The sequence below is a fragment of the Branchiostoma lanceolatum genome, chromosome 1 (assembly GCF_035083965.1).
Source record: "Branchiostoma lanceolatum isolate klBraLanc5 chromosome 1, klBraLanc5.hap2, whole genome shotgun sequence".
Lineage (NCBI taxonomy): Eukaryota > Metazoa > Chordata > Leptocardii > Amphioxiformes > Branchiostomatidae > Branchiostoma > Branchiostoma lanceolatum.
In genome coordinates, this window is record NC_089722.1 from 11661529 (window position 1) to 11684611 (window position 23083).

Consider the following 23083-nt stretch of genomic DNA (forward strand, 5'->3'; position numbering starts at 1 on the left):
AATCTGGAAATGTTCAAATTTCTGTCAATAATTGACTAATTCTATTTCTATTCCTTTGATAATATTTCATATATGGCAACGCCTATTTGACCCAGCCTCGAAAACATGTTGCGCTGTAGCTCTACCATGGGCTTCAATCAACCTCCTCGGGGTTGTCTTGAATGCATTTGTATGTTGATCAAACACTCACAAAATGTTGAACTTACCCTTGGAACAGGTGCAGACCTCCAGGCGGCGTTTTGACGTGCGAACTCCAGAGCTGCTGCAGTATTTGTGCCTCCGCCTTGCTGTGTCATGGTGTTAATGGCGTTGACGAAAGATGACCAGTTAGGGTGATCTCCCAGATTACACGCCAGTCTGGATTATCAATTTAGAAATACTTCAGAATCCGTATACTAAGTATATTCCTAATCCAAAACGTCTAGAATATATGTTCGTGGACAGAATTGGTTTGGCGCAGAAGCAACTGTGACTGTTGTTCAACAAAAATGTGCATCAGAGTCACTAACGAAAAGTACTGGATGCTACTTGAAACGTCTGACCGTTTCCAAAATCATATCTAGGTGCGTTAGGTAACTGTAATTTGGCGTAAAAATGTGCATCTATTCAGTATCTCTGATCGCTTTATGTCATTTGTGAGCACTTGGAATATCTTGTTCTGCCTACGTTGGTTCGATTCCTGCCATTTTTTGCTAGACGTTGTGTCCTTGGGAGAGGCACTTTACACGGCATTCCTTGCTCCACCCAGGAGTAAATGGGTGCCTAACTTCGTGGTTGGGCAGGTAAAAGGCGATGGAAGAAGACAGAAGGGTTTTGCCTTTCAATACCGTACCCAAGACACAGTGGATGAACAACTCACTGCCCTTTCAGTCTCAAAAAGGCTATGGAACTACCGTTAGTGCGTTACCTACCTTTTCACGTTGGTCTGCTGGATAGACAATATGAATGTAAACGTAAATATTTTGGCTTTATACTATCAAAGAAAGCACATTGAAAACAAAACTTACGTGTTGTAACCTGAGTATTGGAGCACACCAACTCTAGTGTCAGTTAAACTGATAGTGAAAGTGGTGACCACTGCCACAACAAACTGTTTGACCGTATCGAAGTCTGAAGAGCTCACGCTGCCAGATCCGTCCAGAACAAAAAATAGGTCTGAACCCACGTCACACGGCGCAAGTGTTGGGGGCGCTGTTACATTGAAAAATAACATAAACGTCAGAAATGCTTGAAGTGTCTACAGAAAGTCGTTTGCTTGTGTAAATGTACTTTTGCATTATGTACTCGGAGACGAACCTTAAATTCATAAGACACCAATGACATCAATATGAAGAATTTCCTGAAATTACATAAATCATAATACCATTGTTAAATAACATAGAAATTTTCACAAAATATTCACACTTCGGATGTTATTGTACATCGACCCATCAAAACATCATACCTCCAGCTTTTAATTCTTCCCACCAGATAATTACATTGATAAGGGACTTGCCCACTCATGACGTCACAATGAACATGGCAGCCGATTTTGAATGTTTCACTGCGATTCCTATTTCAGATAATAAGGAAAATGTTGTATTTTTGGTGTCTTCTGAACTTTAAGATCTCTTAATCCTTCAACAAATCATTTGCTAAGTGTACGTCCTTTGTTGAACACTTAACACACTACTGGAACAATCTAGATTTGTCAACGCGTTCCTTAAATTACTCCCAGTTTCGAACCGTTCTCCTCAGATCAATACTGTCCGTTAAACTGTTAATCAAGTTAATTTCCGTAAATGACGTCGAACAACAGCTAGTTCTGAACCTTGCACCACCGCTCGTGAAAATCGTTCTTTTGAGAGCCAAAACAGTGCAAAAGTTGTCATAATGTTTGCTTCCTTTGGTTCCAAACTGGGTGCCGTTCTCCCTGTGATGTCACTAATGGAACTATAACCTGATTACCTGGTGGCAAGAATTAAGAAGTGCATGTATGAGTTGTTCGATGTTGAACTACATCAAAAGGGCCGATTTTGAACAAATGTCTGTTCTCATTGAATAATACTTGCCATGGCTAAATGTAATCAAAAACTGTGTTTCTGTGTCATTGTTGGCATAAGCACTTTAATGATGTTGAAATCACAAGGAGAACAATATACCGACTGGAAAAAAATTATGTGAATGTGCGACTACAAAAAATATCATGTGCTAATTTTACCATGCAAGGGTACTTATTTGGAACCATCTGATTGAAGTTCGGCAGCCAAGCCTGCCATAGAGACAACTATTTTTCCGTGATGCAATACTAACCAATGCAGACAGCCTGGACAATAGGGTTGGTGTTCTGAGCTATGGCGTCAAAGTCGTCAAGCTCGAACACCCGACCTGGGTTGTTGTTGGTAATCTCCAGTAGTTCTGAACGGTCAAAGTTTCCCACACCAATGGCGAACACGGCTACTTGGTCCGCGGCCAGAGCTTGGGAGGGCGCGACGACACCGTCAAATGACTGTCCGTCGGTCAGAACTATCATGATCTGGATAAGTGTAAATTTCTGTTTATAAGAGCTACTCTATTTCGGTACTCTCTCTGCTGGTATTCTACATGGCAACGCTATTTACGATCAGCCTCTAACGCATTTACGGTGTACTTTTAAGTTATAACGGGTTATTTCCTAACTCGGGTCGTGCCCTAACTTGAGACTGATTTGTACTCGTCTTATAGCATAAGTATGCAGAGTTGATCACCGCCCACTACGCTGCTTAGAATGGTAGATAAACCTATTCCATGTAAACAGCTGTCGTTTGCATGCAAACATGGCTTATAATCATCATTTCTTGTTTTGTCGAAAAACAGTATTTGAACAATAACTTGAGTTCGACGACCTCATACCTTTACGGCTCACGTATTACAAATGCTTCTCATTGATGATGTAAATAAGGTCCTCATTTGCACAAATCAGTTGATCATCTAATCCACCCAAATAACACAGGTTTTCAAAGTATAAAATTATTATCTTAGCACAGAAGGCTATTCTATCATTTTCTCATCAAATATGTTTATGAGGCCCTGATTTGCATGATATATGTGTGATGATGTTCACCTTTTCTCATGTTCCAAATGTATCTTCTAACAAGTATGAAATTCCCGTCATTGAACACTACGAGTTTAAAGTATTTTTCTGGATCATACAAAGCATGTCTTCATTCGGATAGTGTATATCTATAGCAGTTCCTATTTTTCTCAGTTACATATGTCACATGTTTGTAAACAAAAATGTATTCCTATCACAGAAAACATTACATTTGTCAACATTCCTCATCAATTATGTAAATTAGTTTTCTGTTTACATGATTAACATTTAGCTACATGTATGTCACGACATAGCCTTACTCTCACACATCCAGGGGTACATTCAGGAAAAAACTAACAGAGTGGACCAACAAGCAAGTGGCGTAGTAAAAGCACAACAAAGACGTGGGCAGGAGTTAGAAGAAGTAAAGGACTTAAAGTATCTTGGCAGCTACATTTCAGTCGACATTGATACTGAGAAGAAAGTTTCTACCAGAATTAGCTTAGCAGCAGAAGCATTCAACAAACTGAGAAGCATCTGGAAGTCATCTACCCTGAAGCAATAGACCAAACTGACAATATGCAAATCAAACGTCTGTTCTGGAAAGTTACTACGGGGGCCCAACCTATACGACTTCTTTTTGAGCCCAAGAGCTTTCTACCATAAAAATATTATGGTCATATGATGTTCAGAACACAGTTGAACTGCTGCAGTATAATGAAAAGCCACTAGGTGTCCCGTAATTGAAGTTGTCTCATGTTTTGGTAACAACTACCCATATACCAACAAGTTCCACGACCTCATACCTTCGCCAAATGATTATAACCTTTATGGCTGACGTATCATGAGTGATTCTCTTCGATTATAAATCATACCAGTTCAAGTGTTATTTACGGTCTAATTGATTATTGGTACCGTGGCCGATGAGAAAGTTGAAATATTATAGATTCAAATTTTGATTTCTGTTTACTTAAATTCATGATTACCAATTTCTGAAGAGAGTAAATAAACAAAATATTCATGAAAACGTCTTACAGCGTTCAGCGGCTGTAACGCACAGCGTGGCAAGTTCATGAAAAAAGTGATCGCAATTCCTGCTCAAATATGTTCTTAAGATTAATGTGTCCAAAGTTCATTCACCGAACCCTTACCATTTTCTGGTAACTAGCAGTTAAAAACGCTGATTTCAAGCGCATGAAAAAGGGTCTAAACCTAGGGTACCCCCTTTACCCTTTCATATACTTATTGGTAACTTCATAGGTCTTCGTTCAATCTCACTAGGGTTGTCTTTTATGTATTTCTACGTGAATTAGAAGATCTTGTACTCACCCTTGAAACAGGTGCAGACCTCCAGGCGGCGTTATGACGTGCGAACTCAAGAGCTGCTCCAGTATTTGTGCCTCCATGTTGCTGTGTCATGGTGTTGATGGCGTTGACGAAAGATGTCTCATCACGATGATCTCCCAGGTTACACTCAAGTCTGGATTACAAATAAGACACAACCAGTCAGGAATTTTCGATCCCTATCCTTTAGCATATATAGTCATGGACAGAACTAGACTAGTCTGGCACTGAAGAAATTGTAACAGTCATTATTATCCCGGATATTATGTATGTATTCAATAACTATGCTCACTTTTGGTCATTTGTGGGTACTTGGAATCTTTTGATTTGCCTATGTTCGTCTGATGAAATAACAAGATGAGTGTAAAGGTGTCTTCAAAAACGCTTAGGCTTTATACTTGAAACGAAATCATGTTGAGGAAATAAAAACGCTTACGTCCTGCCAGATGAATATTGGAGCACACCAACTCTAGTGTCAGTTAAACTGATGGTGAAAGCGCTGACCACTGCCACAACAAACTGTTTTACTTTATTGAAGTCTGAAGAGCTCACGCTGCCAGATCCGTCCAGAACAAAGAACAGGTCTGGACTTGCGTCACACGGCTCAAGTGTAGGGAGCACTGTTGGATTGAGGGATATTATAAACGTCAGAAATTCCCAGACGAAACTTAGAAAAAGCCTCTAACACCCACGTTGTCATATGTCCATCGTATTGTAGCCCCACATTCATGTATTCCACGACGCAACATACATCTATTTACAAAAGTTCTATTGGGTATAAGAGCCCTCTTATGCGGACAAAAAAATGACCTTCAAAACAAAATGACCCATCAAAAAAGAAAAAATGGCTTACAAAATTTTTTTTGAAAATGATTGAGGGAAGAAATAAGACCTGGCTACCTACTATAGTACTAATGAAAGTTACAGCAACGCAAGATCTGAACAAGAGTTTGGAGACCTCATACCTCCATAAAATACTTTGTAAATCTTATTGAAATTTCTTCCACATTCAATTTTACATGCAAAGTAACGTTCACGTTTAACTAACGTACACAAATATGAAATGCTAATCATTTACCACTTAGAAATCATATTCTCTGCATCAATTATACAAATGAGGACTTTATTTATATAATCAGTATCTCTTAATGTTGCATCTGCCCTTAATTACATACGTTACATGTATTGAAGTATTGTCATTGGAAACACTGGAATTATAAGAATTCCTCATTAATCGTTCAAATTTGTATAATTTATATATATCAATGTTCCTCTCCTTCTTAATCATAAATGGTACGTATTTGAAAAGTCTTATCATGGAACGAACGAATATCAAATCTGGACTCGTTTTGCAAACGCCAACACAAAGAGTAAAAATGTCCGGATACAAATTGCTTCTTCAAACCGAACAATAGTTCGGAGACCTCATAGCTAAATGAAAAATTCAAAGCTTTTGTAAATTTCAAATTTTATCTTGTCTCAGATTATGCAAATAAGTTTGTACTTTCATTCATTTTAACTGGTGACCTTCTCTATAAAAATTAGATATCTTTTATGTTTGAAATTCATTTCCCTTGGCAGAATTCCATGTTTTCAATTCATCATATATTATGCAAATGAAATTCTGCTGAAGAACTGAGGGAAGCCACCACTTTCTTTATGTTATTTCTGGCCCAAATACCCGGAAACAATTCCTTCATTTTCACTGAGGCAATCATTAGGACAAGGAAGGTTTACATGTTTGTTGCGGTGGCCTTAAGAAACAGTTGTGAAAAACATCAACTTACCTGTTGCCGCTGCTGTCGTTGGAATTGTTGTCGCTGCTTGTGTTGTTGCTGAGTCTCCTGAAGCAAACAAAAATCAGAAGTGAATTTAAGTGAAAGGTAAGTTTTTCAAGTGAAAGTCGATGGGCATTACGTTTGGATTATGTGGTAGATTTGAAAACTAAAGAAACGTCAATTAAAGAAGTAATATATTCTTCACCCGTATTTGTACGTTAGATCCTTGGTGAAAACTGGAAATGTGACATTTGTGAGATAAAATTTGACTCCCTCTCCGTCCTCATGTAAAAAATGACATGTTCCATATCAAACTTTTGCAGACATGGACCAACTAAAAATACTGGCCACTTCACCCCACTCCAACATGATTTTTTATAGATTTTACCCACCCATGTAATGATTAACTCTTCCAAAATTACCCCAGGCTAAACGGACAAGTTTCCCCTCCCGTATCTCTAATTCTACGTCCTCGAAAACTACCATACCAGAATTTAAGGTTATTTCGCTTTTTCATAATTATGACGCATGAACCCAAAATATACTTTTTTGGGGGGAAATAACCAAGAAACCCCAAAACAAAGGAGCGTGTAATGTACATCGGGAATAGGTCAGGTGTAGCCAAAATCCACATCTTGATCATTCTAACTGAAGGGTGAATTCATACTGACGCAGGCCACTCATCGGATAAAGGGACCTGATCAAGTATCAAGTAAGTAAGTATGTCAAAAGTGTATGAAATCCTGTGAGCGTATGATATCAGTAAATCAATGATATTGATATCACAATGAGAATAGCAACTATAAAGATATCATATGCACAGTATTTCCTGATTTTAAACAAAAAGGGTAACACTTTGAAATCATCTTAGTACAAATGAAAGATCGACAGCCCAGCCTGCTTTGCAGAATACTATTTTCCGTGATGCAATACTAACCAATGCAGACAGCCTGGACGATCCGGTTGATAATCCGACCTACAGCGTTAAAGTCAGCAAGCTCGAACACCCGGTCTGGGTTGCTGTTGGTAATCTCTAGTAGTTCTGACCGGTCAAAGTTGCCCACACCGATGGCGAACACGGTTACTTGGTCTGCGGCCAGAGCTTGGGAGGGCGCGACGACACCGTCCGATGACTTTCCGTCCGTCAGAACTATCATAATCTGGAACAGTTTGAATTTATGTCTATAAGAGAATAATTATTTCCGCAGTCTCTTTGCGTAGTCTCTTTGATGACATCTTACATGACGACACCATTTGGCTCAGCCTCTAAAAAAATACAGCCCATGCTGTACTTGTACCCATTCAGTTACTTAATACTGATTTCAAAGGTCATCGTTCAAACTCTCCAGTGTTGCCTTTGAGGCAACTTTACTTACTTATGAAATCGTTAGATCTTGCACTTACCCTTGGAATTGGTGAAGACCTCCAAGCGGCGTTTTGTCGTACAAACTCCAGAGCTGCTCCAGTATGTGTGCCTCCTCCTTGGCGTGTCATGGCATCCAAGGCGTTGACGAAAGATGACCAATCACGATGATCTCCCAGGTTACACGCCAGCCTGGATTATCGATTCAAAATACAACAGAAGTTGTCAGGAATTCTCAATCCCAAACTTCCAGCATTTTCATTCGTGAACTTAATAAGACTAGTCTGACGATGGAGCAACTGAGACTGTTATTCTAAAATAAATATGCATCCATTCAGTATTTCTGCTAACTTTTGGTTATCCGTGGGCGCTTGTAATATGTTGATTCACCTAAGTTGCTCTGATAGGCTTTATACTTGAAAAGAAAAACACTTACGTGCTGCTATCAGAATATTGAAGCACACCAACTCTAGTGTCAGTTAAACTGATGGTGAAAGCGCTGACCACTGCCACAACAAACTCTTTGACTATTTCGAAGTCTGAAAAGCTCACGCTGCCAGATCCGTCCAGAACAAAAAATAGGTCTGAACTTTCGTCACACGGCTCAACTGTTGGGAGCACTGTTGGATTGGGAAATATCACACACGTCAGAAAGTCTTGAACTGATGTTGTTTGATTGTGAAAATGTCGTTTTGAAGTTTGTACTTTCAGGACGAATCTAAAACGCTTCTGATACCGGTATTGTCATCATCGCATCGTATATCCGATTGTATCATTACCTCTATGAAATGTCAAGGGGGTTATTTTCAGCAGCGTTTGGGTGTCTGTCTGTTGGTCAACAAGATAACTCGAGTACGGCTAGATGGATTGGTTTCATGTGCAGTGTATTGGTATAGGGTGTAACAAGAACTGAAAATGATTAGCCTTTTCGTCCCCTAGCGGCTTTCCTGTTTACTACAGGGAAACTTCCGGTTTTGATATCTCGTGTTGTGGACATGTTATGGTTACGGTTTTTGAGTGGTAGATAGCTCTTGTGCTCGGAAAGAAATGACATAAGTTTTGGCCCCCTAGCGGCTAGTCCTGGAATTGCAGTGGCGTTTTTGTCAAAAGGAGTGGATAACTCAAGAAAACAAAGATAGGTTTTCATGATTTTTTGTTTGTAGGTAGCTTAGACAAAGATGTACAATTGAAATACAAATCATGCAAAATAGGAAGACATTTGCATAATTAATAAGAAAATTCTATCATAGCAGTGTATTTACTGTCCCGGGCATGCTATGGTTTTGACATTTAGGTGGCAGATAGCTTTTGACGTCAGGACAAAGTGGGACAGGTTTGGGCCTCCTACTATTTGATTTTGGAACCGCAGGGGCGGTTTGTGAAAATATTCCAAAGAGAATACTAGTAACTGAAAAAAGGAAAGACGGATTTACAACATTTTAGGCATGTGGGTAGCTCAGGCAGAGATGTACACAATTAGATACATATCATGCAAATAACGACTTGATTTGCATAACTAATCAGGACATTCTATATATCCATTGTTTTCCATAAAGGGACTTCGATAAATGTCACACATGCATTGCAGGTTGCAGATTTGCATAATTGATACAAAAATGGCAAAACCGCTTAATGAATAATGACAGATACATGTAATGGAAATTTTGTTATTGTGACATGCGTAAGTTAGTTGAAGGTGAACATTACCATGCAGAAATTATGTTGATGTGTAAGTCATTTGCATAAAATCTACAAAAGCTCTTAATGTTTCATGGAGGTATGCAGTCGCCAAACTCTACTTCAACATGCATCTATTTACAAAAGTTATTGACCGTATAAAGCCCTTTCATGCGTACAAAAGAAATGACCTACAAAAAAATGACACATAGAAAAATATATGACCGACAGAAATAACTGATTCACAGAAGAAAAAAGGCCCTGGCTGTCTTCTAATTTAAGTTACAAAAGGTGCATAAAAATCACTAGTACTGGTACGATGACAGCGGTGTAAGACTTAAACCTACCAGTTGCCGCTACAGTTGTCGCTGCCTGTGTTGGTTCTGAAAATAGGAACATAATAGCCATAAGTTGGGTAAATACAAGTGAAAGTACAGCTTTTCATGTGTAAGTAGATTAAAAAAAACTGCATTACGTTTTGATTATGTGATAGATCATATTTCAGAGACGTCATTCCAAAAATTAAAGATTTTCTCCACCCAAAATTATAGGGGGCTGGAAAAACAAGCTTTGCATCACATGCAAGGAGGCGGAGCACCTTCTGGCTGGCGCCTCCGTACCATCCAAGGCAACTGTACTATTAAATTGGGAAATGTATTGTTTTTCAATACGCCACTGCTTTTGCTTCTTCTCCTTCTGTAAATTGGTCGAATGGACTCGACGTTTTCATTGTGGGGCCAAAAGAACTGAAATTTTGCATGAATGTAGAGTGAGTAAATCAATTTGTGTTAGATGGCATTTTATTTCTAATGAGATTCTTTGGTGATTTCCACGCAGAAAAAGATATATGATGGTCTCCTGTCTCCTGGTATGAAAATAGCATTACCTGAAATCTGGTACAGAGGTGCCTTGGGCATATAACCATCTGTCAAGGGTAGTGATTTGTAATCATCTAATTAAGACTGAAAGTACGGCAGCTAGCTAGCCTGCCATGGAGACAACTATTTCAATACTAACCAATGCAGACAGCCTGGGCAATCCGATTGATGTTCTGAGCTATGGCGTCAAAGTCGTCAAGCTCGAACACCCGGCCTGGGTTGTTGTTGGTAATCTCTAGTAGTTCTGAACGGTCAAAGTTGCCCACACCGATGGCGAACACGGTTACTTGGTCTGCGGCCAGAGCTTGGGAGGGCGCGACGACACCGTCAAATGACTGTCCGTCGGTCAGAACTATCATAATCTGAAAAAGTAAAAATTTCTGTCTGCTTATTGCTAATTTCAATGTCCACATGTCCATCGTTAATTTACAGCATTTCCATGTTATTTAGGCCATGTTGATTTGACTATATGGATGACATCCTCGCGTGCATCAATTTTCTCAAACCCCACCCCCCTTAAGTTTTGAACCATTCAGTAAAATGTACAAAACAGGTGCAAAATGAGCAAATATATGCCGTAAATCGCAAATAAATATTTCGGAGAATGGATGATAATGTCGTTGGATGCCAAACTCAATTCCAAAGTCGAAGAATAAGATGTAAAAGAACAAAAATGAAGAATCTGTTATTTGGTATAACAAACTCTGTTTGTTTTGTTCATTTGTTCAAACTTCCTAACCACGTAGATTTCATAACGAATGCAACTTTTTTTTCCAAGCTTTTTCTTATTCACACGCTCGCGTCAGCTTTGGGGTTCCCAAAGGATGTCATCTATATAATTAAATCAACATGGCCTTATGAACTCATAAAACTTTGTACTTACCCTTGGAACAGGTGCAGACCTCCAGGCGGCGTTTTGACGTGCGAACTCCAGAGCTGCTCCAGTATTTGTGCCTCCGCCTATGCGTGTCATGGTGCTGATGGCGTTGACAAAAGATGCCTCGTTAGGATGATCTCCCAGATTACACTCCAGTCTGGAATTTTCAATACGAAAAAAAAATGTAAGAAATTTTCAATCCCAAACTTCCAGCAGAGAATTTGACTAGACTGGCTCCGGAGAAACTGTCGTTGTTGTACGGAGTGCACTGGTGGCAAGCCATCTATGCATGGTGCCCAAGCATAATTCGCAAGGATGTGTGAATTGCTTTCTTCACAACTCACTGAGCCATTACCAAAATGTTACAAAAAATTGTAAAAAATGGAAGAAAATTATTAGAATGCTGTTACCATTATTAAGAAACTATTAGAAATATCATGTTCCACATCATCAATATTTCCAAAGTACTACCGAGCCGGGAAAATAATCATAAAGTTGGAATGACATTAGAATATTATCAAAGTATGAAATCTCGTGGACAAACAATTACAAAGAATTGAAAACAGTTATAATTGATGACAATGACAACCCTCTTGGTGACTTGGAATGGAAACAATTGGCAAAGAAAGCATATTGAAAAAAAAACACTCACGTGCTGCCACTTGAGTATTGGAGCACACCAACTCTAGTGTCAGTTAAACTGATGGTGAAAGCGCTGACCACTGCCACAACAAACTGTTTGACTTTGTCGAAGTCTGAAATGCTCACGCTGCCAGATCCGTCAAGAACGAAAAACAGGTCTAAACTCAATTCACACGGCTCAAGTGTTGGAAACGCTGTTGGATATGAGAATATCATAAAGGTAAGAAATTTTTCAACTTAAGTGGTTTGATTGTTTGTGAAAATGTAGGCTGTGCTTTTGAAGTCTGTACTTTTCAGACGAATCTTATACAAAACGTTTAACACACATGTTGTTATCTCCATGGTGTACCGTATACCCAGATTCATGCATTGCAAGACGCAACATCTATTTACAAACGTTGTGTGGTACAGGAGCCCTTTCAAGCGAACAAAAAAATGACTCTCAAAACAAAATGACTCATAGTATGTATGTACAAATCATAGTGGCCAGGAAGGCTTGATATTGTACAATGTTGTAAGTTGAAAGTAATGATGAAATGGTACAGTAACTGAATATGAACAGGATAAATCGTTATGTCATATTATATGTTCGAAGAGGTGCCTCAAGCACGTTACAGCAGCCTCATTACTCAGACAGGTACCTACTGGCTGTACGAATACAACCTGGTGAATAATGATAATATGAATTTTGACATAGTAAATGTGACTTTTCAGTAGAGTGCAGTGGCCCATCTGTTTACATGACCTACATTGAAGGACCATCTGTTAACATGACCTACATTGTAGGGTCATCTGTTTACGCTGACAAACAGCTAGTGTCCCCGAAATCAGGTCGTACGGTAAAAAGCCTATTGTAGCGTTATGCTATGATAATATATGCTAGTGAGGCGCTGATTTGCATGATTTATGTCTAATAATGTTCACCCTTACTTAGCTTCCCAATGCCACAAGAATGAAATTCCCATCATTTACCAGTATGGTATCATATGGTATTCTTATTACGTATGCAAATTAGGTATTCATTTGCATAATTGATGTTTGTTGATGTCTCACTGTATTCAGATACATATGTCACATGTTTGAGAGTCCTATTATCAAATGGAGCGGCTTAATAAACTTTCTTCATTAATTACACAAATTAGCACCTGATATGCATAATTGGTATTCAATTATGTAAAGCATCAACCAAGTCACCTACATACGATAAATCATGACGATCCGTCAGCCCCTTCTCTAGTAATTCGCCTCCAAAGAACAACAAAAACGCCCACTGCAGTTCCAAACAAGCCGCAAGGGGGTCCAAACTTAATACAATTACTCCCTGCCCCTAGAGCTATCTACTACTAAAAAATCCTGAATCTGGCGCCTTGCGAAAATTAGACCTGAAACTTTGAAGCTTCCCTGCAGCACATTAGGTACCCGCTAGGAGGCCTCTGTTCCCACAACCGCTATTCACCTACCAAAAATTATAAAGATCCATCCACAGTTTCTCGAGTTATGCTCTTGACATACATACAAACCACATGCACCCCGCAGCTGGGTCCCCCGAAAGTGCGAAATGGAACGAAATGGAACGAAATGGAACGAAATGGAACGAAATGGAACGAAATGGAACGAAATGGAACGAAATGGAACGAAATGGAACGAAATGGAACGAAATGGAACGAAATGGAACGAAATGGAACGAAATGGAACGAAATGGAGCGAACTAAAACATATGTAACATTATGAAATGAAATACCAGTAGATAGCGAAATATAAGGAACGTTGTAACATTCACAGTAGACGGGAACAGGAAACAAATACATAATATAACGTGTTTTATTTCTTTAATCTGTTTGATAATAGTAACTACAACGTTTTACCGCGTTTGTGTGGCTAGATTCTTCCCTGAGAATGGGGGCGCCGCGTGCAAAGAGCTCGGCCGCTCTTCCTTGATTTTACCAAAGATCTGCAAATGAACTGCAAAAAATAGCAAGGAAAACAAGCAAACAGATATCGAAGTAAGGACTAGATTATACAGAAGTTGGTGGTAACATTGCATCTCATAATTCACCAAGAGGGCATGAGGCAAGCGTAATTTCATTATTTATACAGCGTGTTTGCGTGTTGCAAATGGAGCCCCGCATGCAAATGAACCGCCACTGTTGCCAGCGCACCGTAACTGTGCACGTGGGCGTGCTACCGACAGGTTGAATCAAACTCCGACTTCTCAGTTTTTACTATTTTACTTCCTGTTCCGGTCTACTCTGAATGTTACAACGTTCCTTATATTTCGCTATCTACTGGTATTTCATTTCATAATGTTACATATGTTTTAGTTCATTCCATTTCGTTCCATTTCGTTCCATTTCGTTCCATTTCGTTCCATTTCGTTCCATTTCGTTTCATTTCGTTCCATTTCGTTCCAATTCGTTCCATTTCGTTCCATTTCGTTCCATTTCGTTCCATTTCGTTCCATTTCGTTCCATTTCGCACTTTCGGGGGACCGCCGCAGCTGGCGAAACTGAAAACATAACCTTCTCGGCGAAGGTGATAACAATCCATCCAAAGTTTGTTAACATATGTTGACCACAAATATCCGGAAATACACAAAGACACACAGCGAGAGCCACCTGAAACAATGCCTCCAAGTAACCAAAGAAAACCAAATGCATGACCATCCATGAAGTTCAATTTGTTATCTCCATGAAAAAACACTTTCTCATGGGGATATTGTTTTGCATGGCGTTTGCGCGTGTGTTATCCCGTGTGTATGTTTGTGTCACCGGACGCTTAAAATCAGCATAACTGAAGAACGTGTGGATGGATTGTAATGATATTTGGTATGTGGGTAGGTGCTGGGAGGAAAAAGGTCAAGGTCAATTTTGGCCCCCCTGGTATGTGTCACTGGAGCTGCAATGGCGTATTTGTAAAAATCATCCAAGGAGAATATTAAACTGAAGAAAGGAACGACAGATTTTCATGTTATTTCATACGTAGGTAGGTTGGACAGAGATGTACAAACGGAACTGCAAATTATGCAAATTGGCACTTAATTTGCATAAGTTATGAGGGAAATCTATATGTCTATTGTAGGCATACTATGACAGCTGGCACGGCCACCTGTTGGGTTCGAATCTGGGATAAGAATTCCCCAAGCAACCTATGGCACATAGAACACAACAAGCAGCAGCAACAACAAATAGCTGGGCAAATAAAAAGCATCACATATAAAAACAAATTTCATGAAGATTTGGGGTCTTAAGACTCTTGTTCAAAATTTAATGCAGAGGATTTACTAACAATGTCCTTGTCCATCAGTTGTTATCAAGGATTATTCCGTATGTTTAAAAAGGAACTAACTGCATCATCAATCAGGGTTTAAAATAAAGTGTCGTCATAAGGACTTAACAGAATATCATCAGATCATCAAGATAAGGAAAGTTTGTGTGTTTGAAGAAGCTGCGTTAGAATGATAAGTTGTACAAAGAATAAACCTACCAGTTCCCGCTGCTGTCGTCGACATTGTTGTCGCTGCTGTCGTCGACAATGTTGTCGCCGCTGTCGTCGACATTGTTGTCGCTGCTGCCGTCGACAATGTTGTCGCTGCTGCCGTCGACAATGTTATCGCCACTGTCGTCGACATTGTTGTCGCTGCTGTCGTCGACATTGTTGTCGCTGCTGTCGTCGACATTGTTGTCGCTGCTGTCGTCGGCATTGTTGTCGCTGTTGTCGTCTGCATTGTTGTCGCTGCTAACGAGAAACAATCAACTATAACCAATAATACCATCATGCCAGGGGCTAACCTTGAACGAGTTAACAAATCTTTGTATAGAATGGAGAAGATTACCTGGAACTTTGATACAATGATTTTGTTTATCCCAACTCGATACAAAAATTCAAGCTGTGGATTTTTTCCTTTCAAAAAAGAACTTACATATGCAGACATGGTAATAGGATTTAGACTTGCCTGGACAGAACACCCCCGTGTCGCAGTCTTGTAGTTCCTGAGCTAGTCCAACACAGCTTGTCCCGCCGTAAGCTGGTGCAGGATTGGTGCAGGTTCGGTCCCGAGTCTCCGTCCCGTTTCCACACGTCACGCTACAGGCAAACCATGGGCTCCAGTCCGACCAACCGCCTTCAACTACAGAAAAAAGATTTTTGGTAATCTGGAGTTATCTTTAAACGCACCTTTTAAGAGCACAACCAGGGACGCTTCCAACTTCTATGATCTAGGACAAAAAAGGTGCAAACGAGGGGGAATTATAAATGCTATGTTAATGATTGTACCATTCGGTTTGCAGAATGAAAGGGATTATTTGACACTTTGATACAATAATTTGTTTATCCCAAATGGAGGTGTAGATTATTTTCTTTTAAATTTTAACGGAGAATATTTTAGATTTACAGGTATGACAACAGAACTTAGACTAACCTGGACAGAACACCTCGGTGTCGCAATCTTGTCTCTCCTGAGCTAGTCCAACACAGTCTGCACCGCCGTAAGCTGGTGCAGGATTGGTGCAGGTTCGGTCCCGAGTCTCCGTCCCGTTTCCACACGTCACGCTACAGGCAGACCATGGGCTCCAATCGGACCAACCCCCATCAACTACAGAAAAAAGATTTTTGGTAATCTGGAGTTATCTCTAAACGCAACTATTAAGAAGACTACCAGGGACGCTTCCAACTTCTATGATCAAGGATCAAAAAGGTGCAAACCAGGGGGATTTATAAATGCTATGATAATGATTGTACCATTCGTTTTGCAGAATAAAGGGGATCATTTGACACTTGAATACATTAATTTGTTTATGCCAAATGGAGCTGCAGATTGTTTTCGTTTAAATTTCAACGGAGAATACTTTAGAATTACAGGTATGACAATAGAACTTAAACTAACCTTGACAGAACACCTCGGTGTCGCAATCTTGTAGTTCCTGAGCTAGTCCAACACAGTCTGCACCGCCGTGAGCTGGTGCAGGATTGGTGCAGGTTCGGTCACGAGTCTCCGTCCCGTTTCCACACGTCACGCTACAGGCGGCCCATGGGCTCCAGTCGGACCAACCACCATCAACTACAAAAAAAAAGATTTTTGGTAATTTGGAGTTATCTTTAAACGCACCTTTAAGAAGACTATTAGGGACGCTTCCAACTTCTATGATCAAGGACTAAAAAGGTGCAATCGAGGGGGAATTATAAATGCAATGTTAAGGATTGTACCATTCGTTTCGCAGAATGAAGGGGATTATTTGACACTTTGATACAATAATTTGTTTATCCCAAATGGAGGTGTCGATAATTTTCTTTTAAATTAAAACGGAGAATACTTTAGAATCCAGGTATGACAATAAAACTTAGGCTAACCTGGACAGAACACCTCGGTGTCGCAATCTTGTCTCTCCTGAGTTAGTCCAACACAGTCTGTCCCGCCGTAAGCTGGTGCAGGATTGGTGCAGGTTCGGTCCCGAGTCTCCGTCCCGTTTCCACACGTCACGCTACAGGCAGACCATGGGCTCCAATCGGACCAACCCCCATCAACTACATGGAAACCAGATTTCAAGTAGTTTGGAGTCAACTTTAAATGCACTTTTTAAGAAGACTACTTGATGGGACGCTTCCAACTTGTATGATTAAGCAGCAAAGAGTGCCAACATGAGAAACTTACGAATGCTATGTTTATTATCGAAGCTTTCTTTGTCAAGGCCTAAACTTGGACAAATAAACAATCCTTTTTTAATAGGATGGAGAAGATTACCTGGAACTTTGACACAATGATTTTTTTTATCCTAACTCACTACAAAAATTCGAGGTGCGGATTCTTTCCTTTGTAAGAATAACCTTTGTAAGAATAACTTACAAATGCAGGTATGGTAATAGGATTTAGACTTGCCTGGACAGAACACCCCCGTGTCGCAGTCTTGTAGTTCCTGAGCTGTTCCAACACAGCCTGTCCCGCCATAAGCTGGTGCAGGATTGGTGCAGGTTCGGTCCCGAGTCTCCGTCCCGTTTCCACACGTCACGCTACAGGCAAACCATGGGCTCCAGTCCGACCAACCTCCATCAACTACAGAAAAAAGATTTTTGGTAATCTGGAGTTATCTCTAAACGCACCTTTCAAGAAGACTACCAGGGACGCTTCCAACTTCTATGATCTAGGACAAAAAAAGGTGCAAACGAGGGGGGATTTATAAATACTATGTTAACAATCGTACCATTCGTTTTGCAGAATGAAGGGGATTATTTGACACTTTGATACAATAATTTGTTTATCCCAAATGGAGGTGAAGATCGTTTTCTTTTAAATTTTAACGGAGAATACTTTAGAATTACAGGTATGACAATAGAATTTAGACTAACCTGGACAGAACACCTCGGTGTCGCAATCTTGTCTCTCCTGAGTTAGTCCAACACAGTCTGCACCGCCGTAAGCTGGTGCAGGATTGGTGCAGGTTCGGTCCCGAGTCTCCGTCCCGTTTCCACACGTCACGCTACAGGCAGACCATGGGCTCCAATCGGACCAACCCCCATCAACTACATGGAAACCAGATTTCAAGTAGTCTGGAGTCAACTTTAAATGCATCTTTTAAGAAGACTACTTGATGGGACGCTTCCAACTTGTATGATTAAGCAGCAAAGAGTGCCAACATGAGAAACTTACGAATGCTATGTTTATTATCGAAGCTTTCTTTGTCAAGGCCTAAAATTGGACAAATAAACAATCCTTTTTTAATAATATCAGGTGTATTTGCAGCCAGTGCCACAGGCAGGTACCCAATGTGTAGGGTAATGAGATAGAATGGAGAAGATTACCTGGAACTTTGACACAATGATTTTTCTATCCCAACTCGTTACAAAAATTCGAGGTGTGGATTCTTTCCTTTGTAAGAAGAACTTACAAATGCAGGCATGGTAATAGGATTTAGACTTGCCTGGACAAAACACCCCCGTGTCGCAGTCTTGTAGTTCCTGAGCTAGTCCAACACAGCCTGCACCGCCGTAAGCTGGTGCAGGATTGGTGCAGGTTCGGTCCCGAGTCTCCGTCCCGTTTCCACACGTCACGCTACAGGCGGCCCATGGGCTCCAGTCCGACCAACCGCCATCAACTACAGAAAAAAGATTTTTGGTAATTTGGAGTTATCTCTAAACGCACCTATAAGAAGACTACCAGGGACGCTTCCAACTGCTATGATCAAGGACAAATAAGGTGCAAACCATGGGGAATTTATAAATGCTATGTTGATGATTGTACCATTCGTTTTGCAGAATGAAGGGGGTTATTTGACACTTTGATACAATAATTTGTTTATCCCAAATGGAGGTGTCGATAATTTTCTTTTAAATTTAAACGGAGCACTTTAGAATTACAGGTATGACAATGAACTTAGACTAACCTTGACAGAACACCTCGGTGTCGCAATCTTGTCTCTCTTGAGTTAGTCCAACACAGCCTGCACCGCCGTAAGCTGGTGCAGGATTGGTGCAGGTTCGGTCCCGAGTCTCCGTCCCGTTTCCACACGTCACGCTACAGGCAGACCATGGGCTCCAATCGGACCAACCCCCATCAACTACATGGAAACCAGATTTCAAGTAGTCTGGAGTCAACTTTAAATGCACTTTTAAAGAAGACTGGTTTGGAACGCTTCCAACTTGTATGATTAAGCAGCAAAATGTGCCAACATTAGAAACTTACGAATGCTATGTTTATTATCGAAGCTTTCTTTGTCAGGGCTTAAACTTGGACAAATAAACAATCCTTTTTTAATAGAATGGAGAAGATTACCCGGAACTTTGACACAATGATTTTTTTATCCTAACTCACTACAAAAATTCGATGTGTGGATTCTTTCCTTTGTAAGAAGAACTTACAAATGCAGGCATGGTTAAAGGTTATAGACTTGCCTGGACAAAACACCCCCGTATCGCAGTCTTGTAGTTCCTGAGCTAGTCCAACACAGCTTGTCCCGCCATAAGCTGGTGCAGGATTGGTGCAGGTTCGGTCCCGAGTCTCCGTCCCGTTTCCACACGTCACGCTACAGGCAAACCATGGGCTCCATTCCAACCAACCTCCATCAACTACAGAAAAAAGATTTTTGGTAATCTGGAGCTATCTCTAAACGCACCTTTTAAGAGCACAACCAGGGACGCTTCCAACTGCTATGATCAAGGACAAAAAAGGTGCAAACGAGGGGGGGGGAATTATAAATACTATGTTAACGATCGTACCATTCGTTTTGCAGAATGAAGGGGATTATTTGACACTTTGATACAATAATTTGTTTATCCCAAATGGAGGTGAAGATCGTTTTCTTTTAAATTTTAACGGAGAATACTTTAGAATTACAGGTATGACAATAGAACTTAGACTAACCTGGACAGAACACCTCGGTGTCACAATCTTGTCTCTCCTGAGTTAGTCCAACACAGCCTGCACCGCCGTAAGCTGGTGCAGGATTGGTGCAGGTTCGGTCCCGAGTCTCCGTCCCGTTTCCACACGTCACGCTACAGGCAGACCATGGGCTCCAGTCGGACCAACCTCCATCAACTTCATGGAAACCAGATTTCAAGTAGTCTGGAGTCAACTTTAAATGCACCTTTTAAGAAGACTACTTGGGACGCTTCCAACTTGTATGAGTAAGCAGCACAGAGTGCCAACCGGAGGAACTTACGAATGCTATTTTTGTCATCGTACCTTTCTTTGTCAGGGGCTAACCTTGAACAAATAAACAAACCTTTTTTAATAGAATGGAGGAGATACCCCTGAACTTTTACACAATGATTTTTTTATCCCAACTCGTTCCATAAATTCGAGGTGTAGATTATTTCCTTTGTAAGAATAACTTACAAATGCAGGCATGGTGATAGTATTTAGACTTGCCTGGACAAAACACCCCCGTATCGCAGTCTTGTAGTTCCTGAGTTGGTCCAACACAGCCTGTCCCGCCATAAGCTGGTGCAGGATTGGTGCAGGTTCGGTCCCGAGTCTCCGTCCCGTTTCCACACGTCACGCTACAGGCGGCCCATGGGCTCCAGTCGGACCAACCGCCATCAACTACAGAACATTTTTTTTGTAATCTGGAGTTATCTCTAAACGCAACTATTAAGAAGACTACCAGGGACGCTTCCAACTTCTATGATCAAGGATCAAAAAGGTGCAAACGAGGGGGGATTTATAAATGCTATGTTAATGATTGTACCATTCGTTTTGCAGAATGAAGGGGGTTATTTGACACTTTGAGACAATAATTTGTTTATCCCAAATGGAGGTGTCGATTGTTTTCTTTTAAATTTTGACGGAGAATACTTTAGAATTACAGGTATGACAATAGAACTTAGACTAACCTGGACAGAACACCTCGGTGTCGCAATCTTGTCTCTCCTGAGTTAGTCCAACACAGTCTGCACCGCCGTAAGCTGGTGCAGGATTGGTGCAGGTTCGGTCCCGAGTCTCCGTCCCGTTTCCACACGTCACGCTACAGGCGGACCATAGGCTCCAGTCAGACCAACTGCCATCAATAGCTTCCCCTTATCACAACAAATATAATGAATGTTTCTTTAATATCAGGAACATGTTGTTTCTAGAGGAACACATTTAGAAGCTGATAGTTAGCAGCAAGCACATCTTATTCTTTGTAGTTTCTACTCACTCTTTTTTTTCCAAACTATAAAGCTAAAACAACTTTGGTTGAAGGAAATTGAATAATTTGACGGAAGGTCCAATACACATTCCTCAATATGTGTTGATACAATGTTTGATATTTACTTAATATGTTAACTACATTACCAACACAGATACACTCCGACATTACTCCATTATCTAAGTTTTAGGGCATATCATTTAACTGACAAGGCTTTATGACAGGCTTTATCCATGTTATGGCCATTTTTGGGCAAGGGGCACTAAATCCCTAATACTGACACTTAACTTGCACATACACATGTAGTCATTTCACTCCGAAATACATATTCTGCCTGCTGGGCATGGACACGATGAAGATGTTTGATTTTAAATTTGTTTCTTCGCTGTTGTGTTCTTACTTTAAACAGGAGCAGTAGGGAGGTACGTCAACGTTGCCTTGTGTAAACGTACTCACTGACAGATTCACAGACAAGCCAAAGTAGCAAAGTGTTAATCTAAAAATCCTACTTTCACATTCTAGATGGCTCCCCACCGGAACCCATTTGCCGTTCCTGCATAGCGTCTCGGCAGCACCACCAGTCTTGACGTATCCGTCCGGACACGTGAAGGTGCAAATTCGGCCGGCCGGGTAAATGGGTTGGTTAGCACAGTCGCTGGTGTAACCGTCGGGGTGACTGGGTGGACGTTTGCATGGGTTGCCTAAGCAAATGCAAGATGTTTGAATAAATGCCATTATCTCACATATCCATTCTCATATCAAGAGGTGTTTGGAAACCCAACATTCAACTTAGAAAGGCAACATTTTCGAGGAAATGCAGGATATTCCCCTCCCATTACCTACACCGCAAATGGCATCCTTAGCAATTATTGTACGGGAATTATGAAGTTTGTGCATGAATTATGGAAAGGAGGTCCTCATTAGCATAAGTTATGTCCAGGTGTATCTAACCTTCCTAAAGGTACCTACATGTGAAGTACGACACCCGTAGCATGTAAAGTAAGGGAAATATATTATAAAGTATAATTTATGCCCAGGTGTATTCACCTTTCCTAACAGTACCTACATCTCAAATATGGCATCCATTGCATTTACCGTAAGGGAAATACACGTTTCTGCATAAATTATGCAAATGAGGTCCTCATTAGCATAACTTATGTCCAGGTGTATGTACCTTTCCAAAATGTACCTATATCTTAAATATGACAACCAAAGCATGTACCATAAGGGAAATACACGTTTCTGCATAAATTATGCAGATGAGGTCCTCATTAGCATAATGAATGGCCAGATGTGTTCACCTTTCCTGAAGGTACATACATCTCAAATATGACACCCGTATCATGTACCATAAGGTACATATAACTTTCTGCAATACCATTACTAGAGCTACCACCCCACATCTACTTGGTTTTTGGCAGAAGAAGAAGAAGAAAGAAGAACAGGCAAGCAAAAATAGTATATTCTCCCTCCTGTGGAGAGGAATACAAATACATGTTAACAATGTAGAACAACTCTGGAAAAACAGAAATCTAACACTATTCGAAAAAGTCATTGTTATCAAACAGTTAGCATTAGCAAAACTCACATATAATTTCATGAATATTGAAACACCTGAATGGGTATTTTAATGTTGGTCCTTTCTATGGAATGGAAAGAAGGACAAGATCAGCATATGATAAGATTATAAGCTTAGAAAACACCGAAAATTTTCCTCGTGGATTATACAAATTAAATCCTAACTTGCATTTGCTTGTGTACATCTTTGTTTGAGCTACCTACATTTGCCCCTGCAGTTTTAAGGCCAAAAACGCTGCTAGGGCTCAAACCTATACCAGTTCTTCATCAAGATTGA

At 40.4% G+C, this 23083-nt stretch overlaps 1 protein-coding gene across 1 annotated transcript; it reads right to left on the bottom strand.

Annotated features, from left to right (window-relative positions):
- Positions 1-15090: 15090 nt before the first annotated feature.
- Positions 15091-21396, bottom strand: LOC136429622 (coadhesin-like). Its single transcript, XM_066419567.1, has 14 exons — positions 21375-21396; positions 20933-21115; positions 20469-20642; positions 19962-20135; positions 19493-19666; positions 18985-19158; positions 18523-18696; positions 17951-18124; positions 17484-17657; positions 16958-17131; positions 16494-16667; positions 16029-16202; positions 15560-15737; positions 15091-15346 (listed from the first exon to the last, which is right to left on the bottom strand). Exons 1-14 carry the CDS (start codon positions 21394-21396, stop codon positions 15091-15093), a joined length of 2379 nt encoding a protein of 792 aa, XP_066275664.1.
- Positions 21397-23083: the final 1687 nt, after the last annotated feature.

Coding starts and splice junctions, on each gene's coding strand:
- LOC136429622 (XM_066419567.1), bottom strand. CDS start 21,396: ATGTCGGAGTGTATCTGTGTTG. Junction 19,667..19,961: donor CACCGAGGTGTTCTGTCCAG/GTTAGTCTAAGT, acceptor TTTTTTCTGTAG/TTGATGGAGGTTGGTTGGAA. Junction 19,159..19,492: donor TACGGGGGTGTTTTGTCCAG/GCAAGTCTATAA, acceptor GTTTCCATGTAG/TTGATGGGGGTTGGTCCGAT.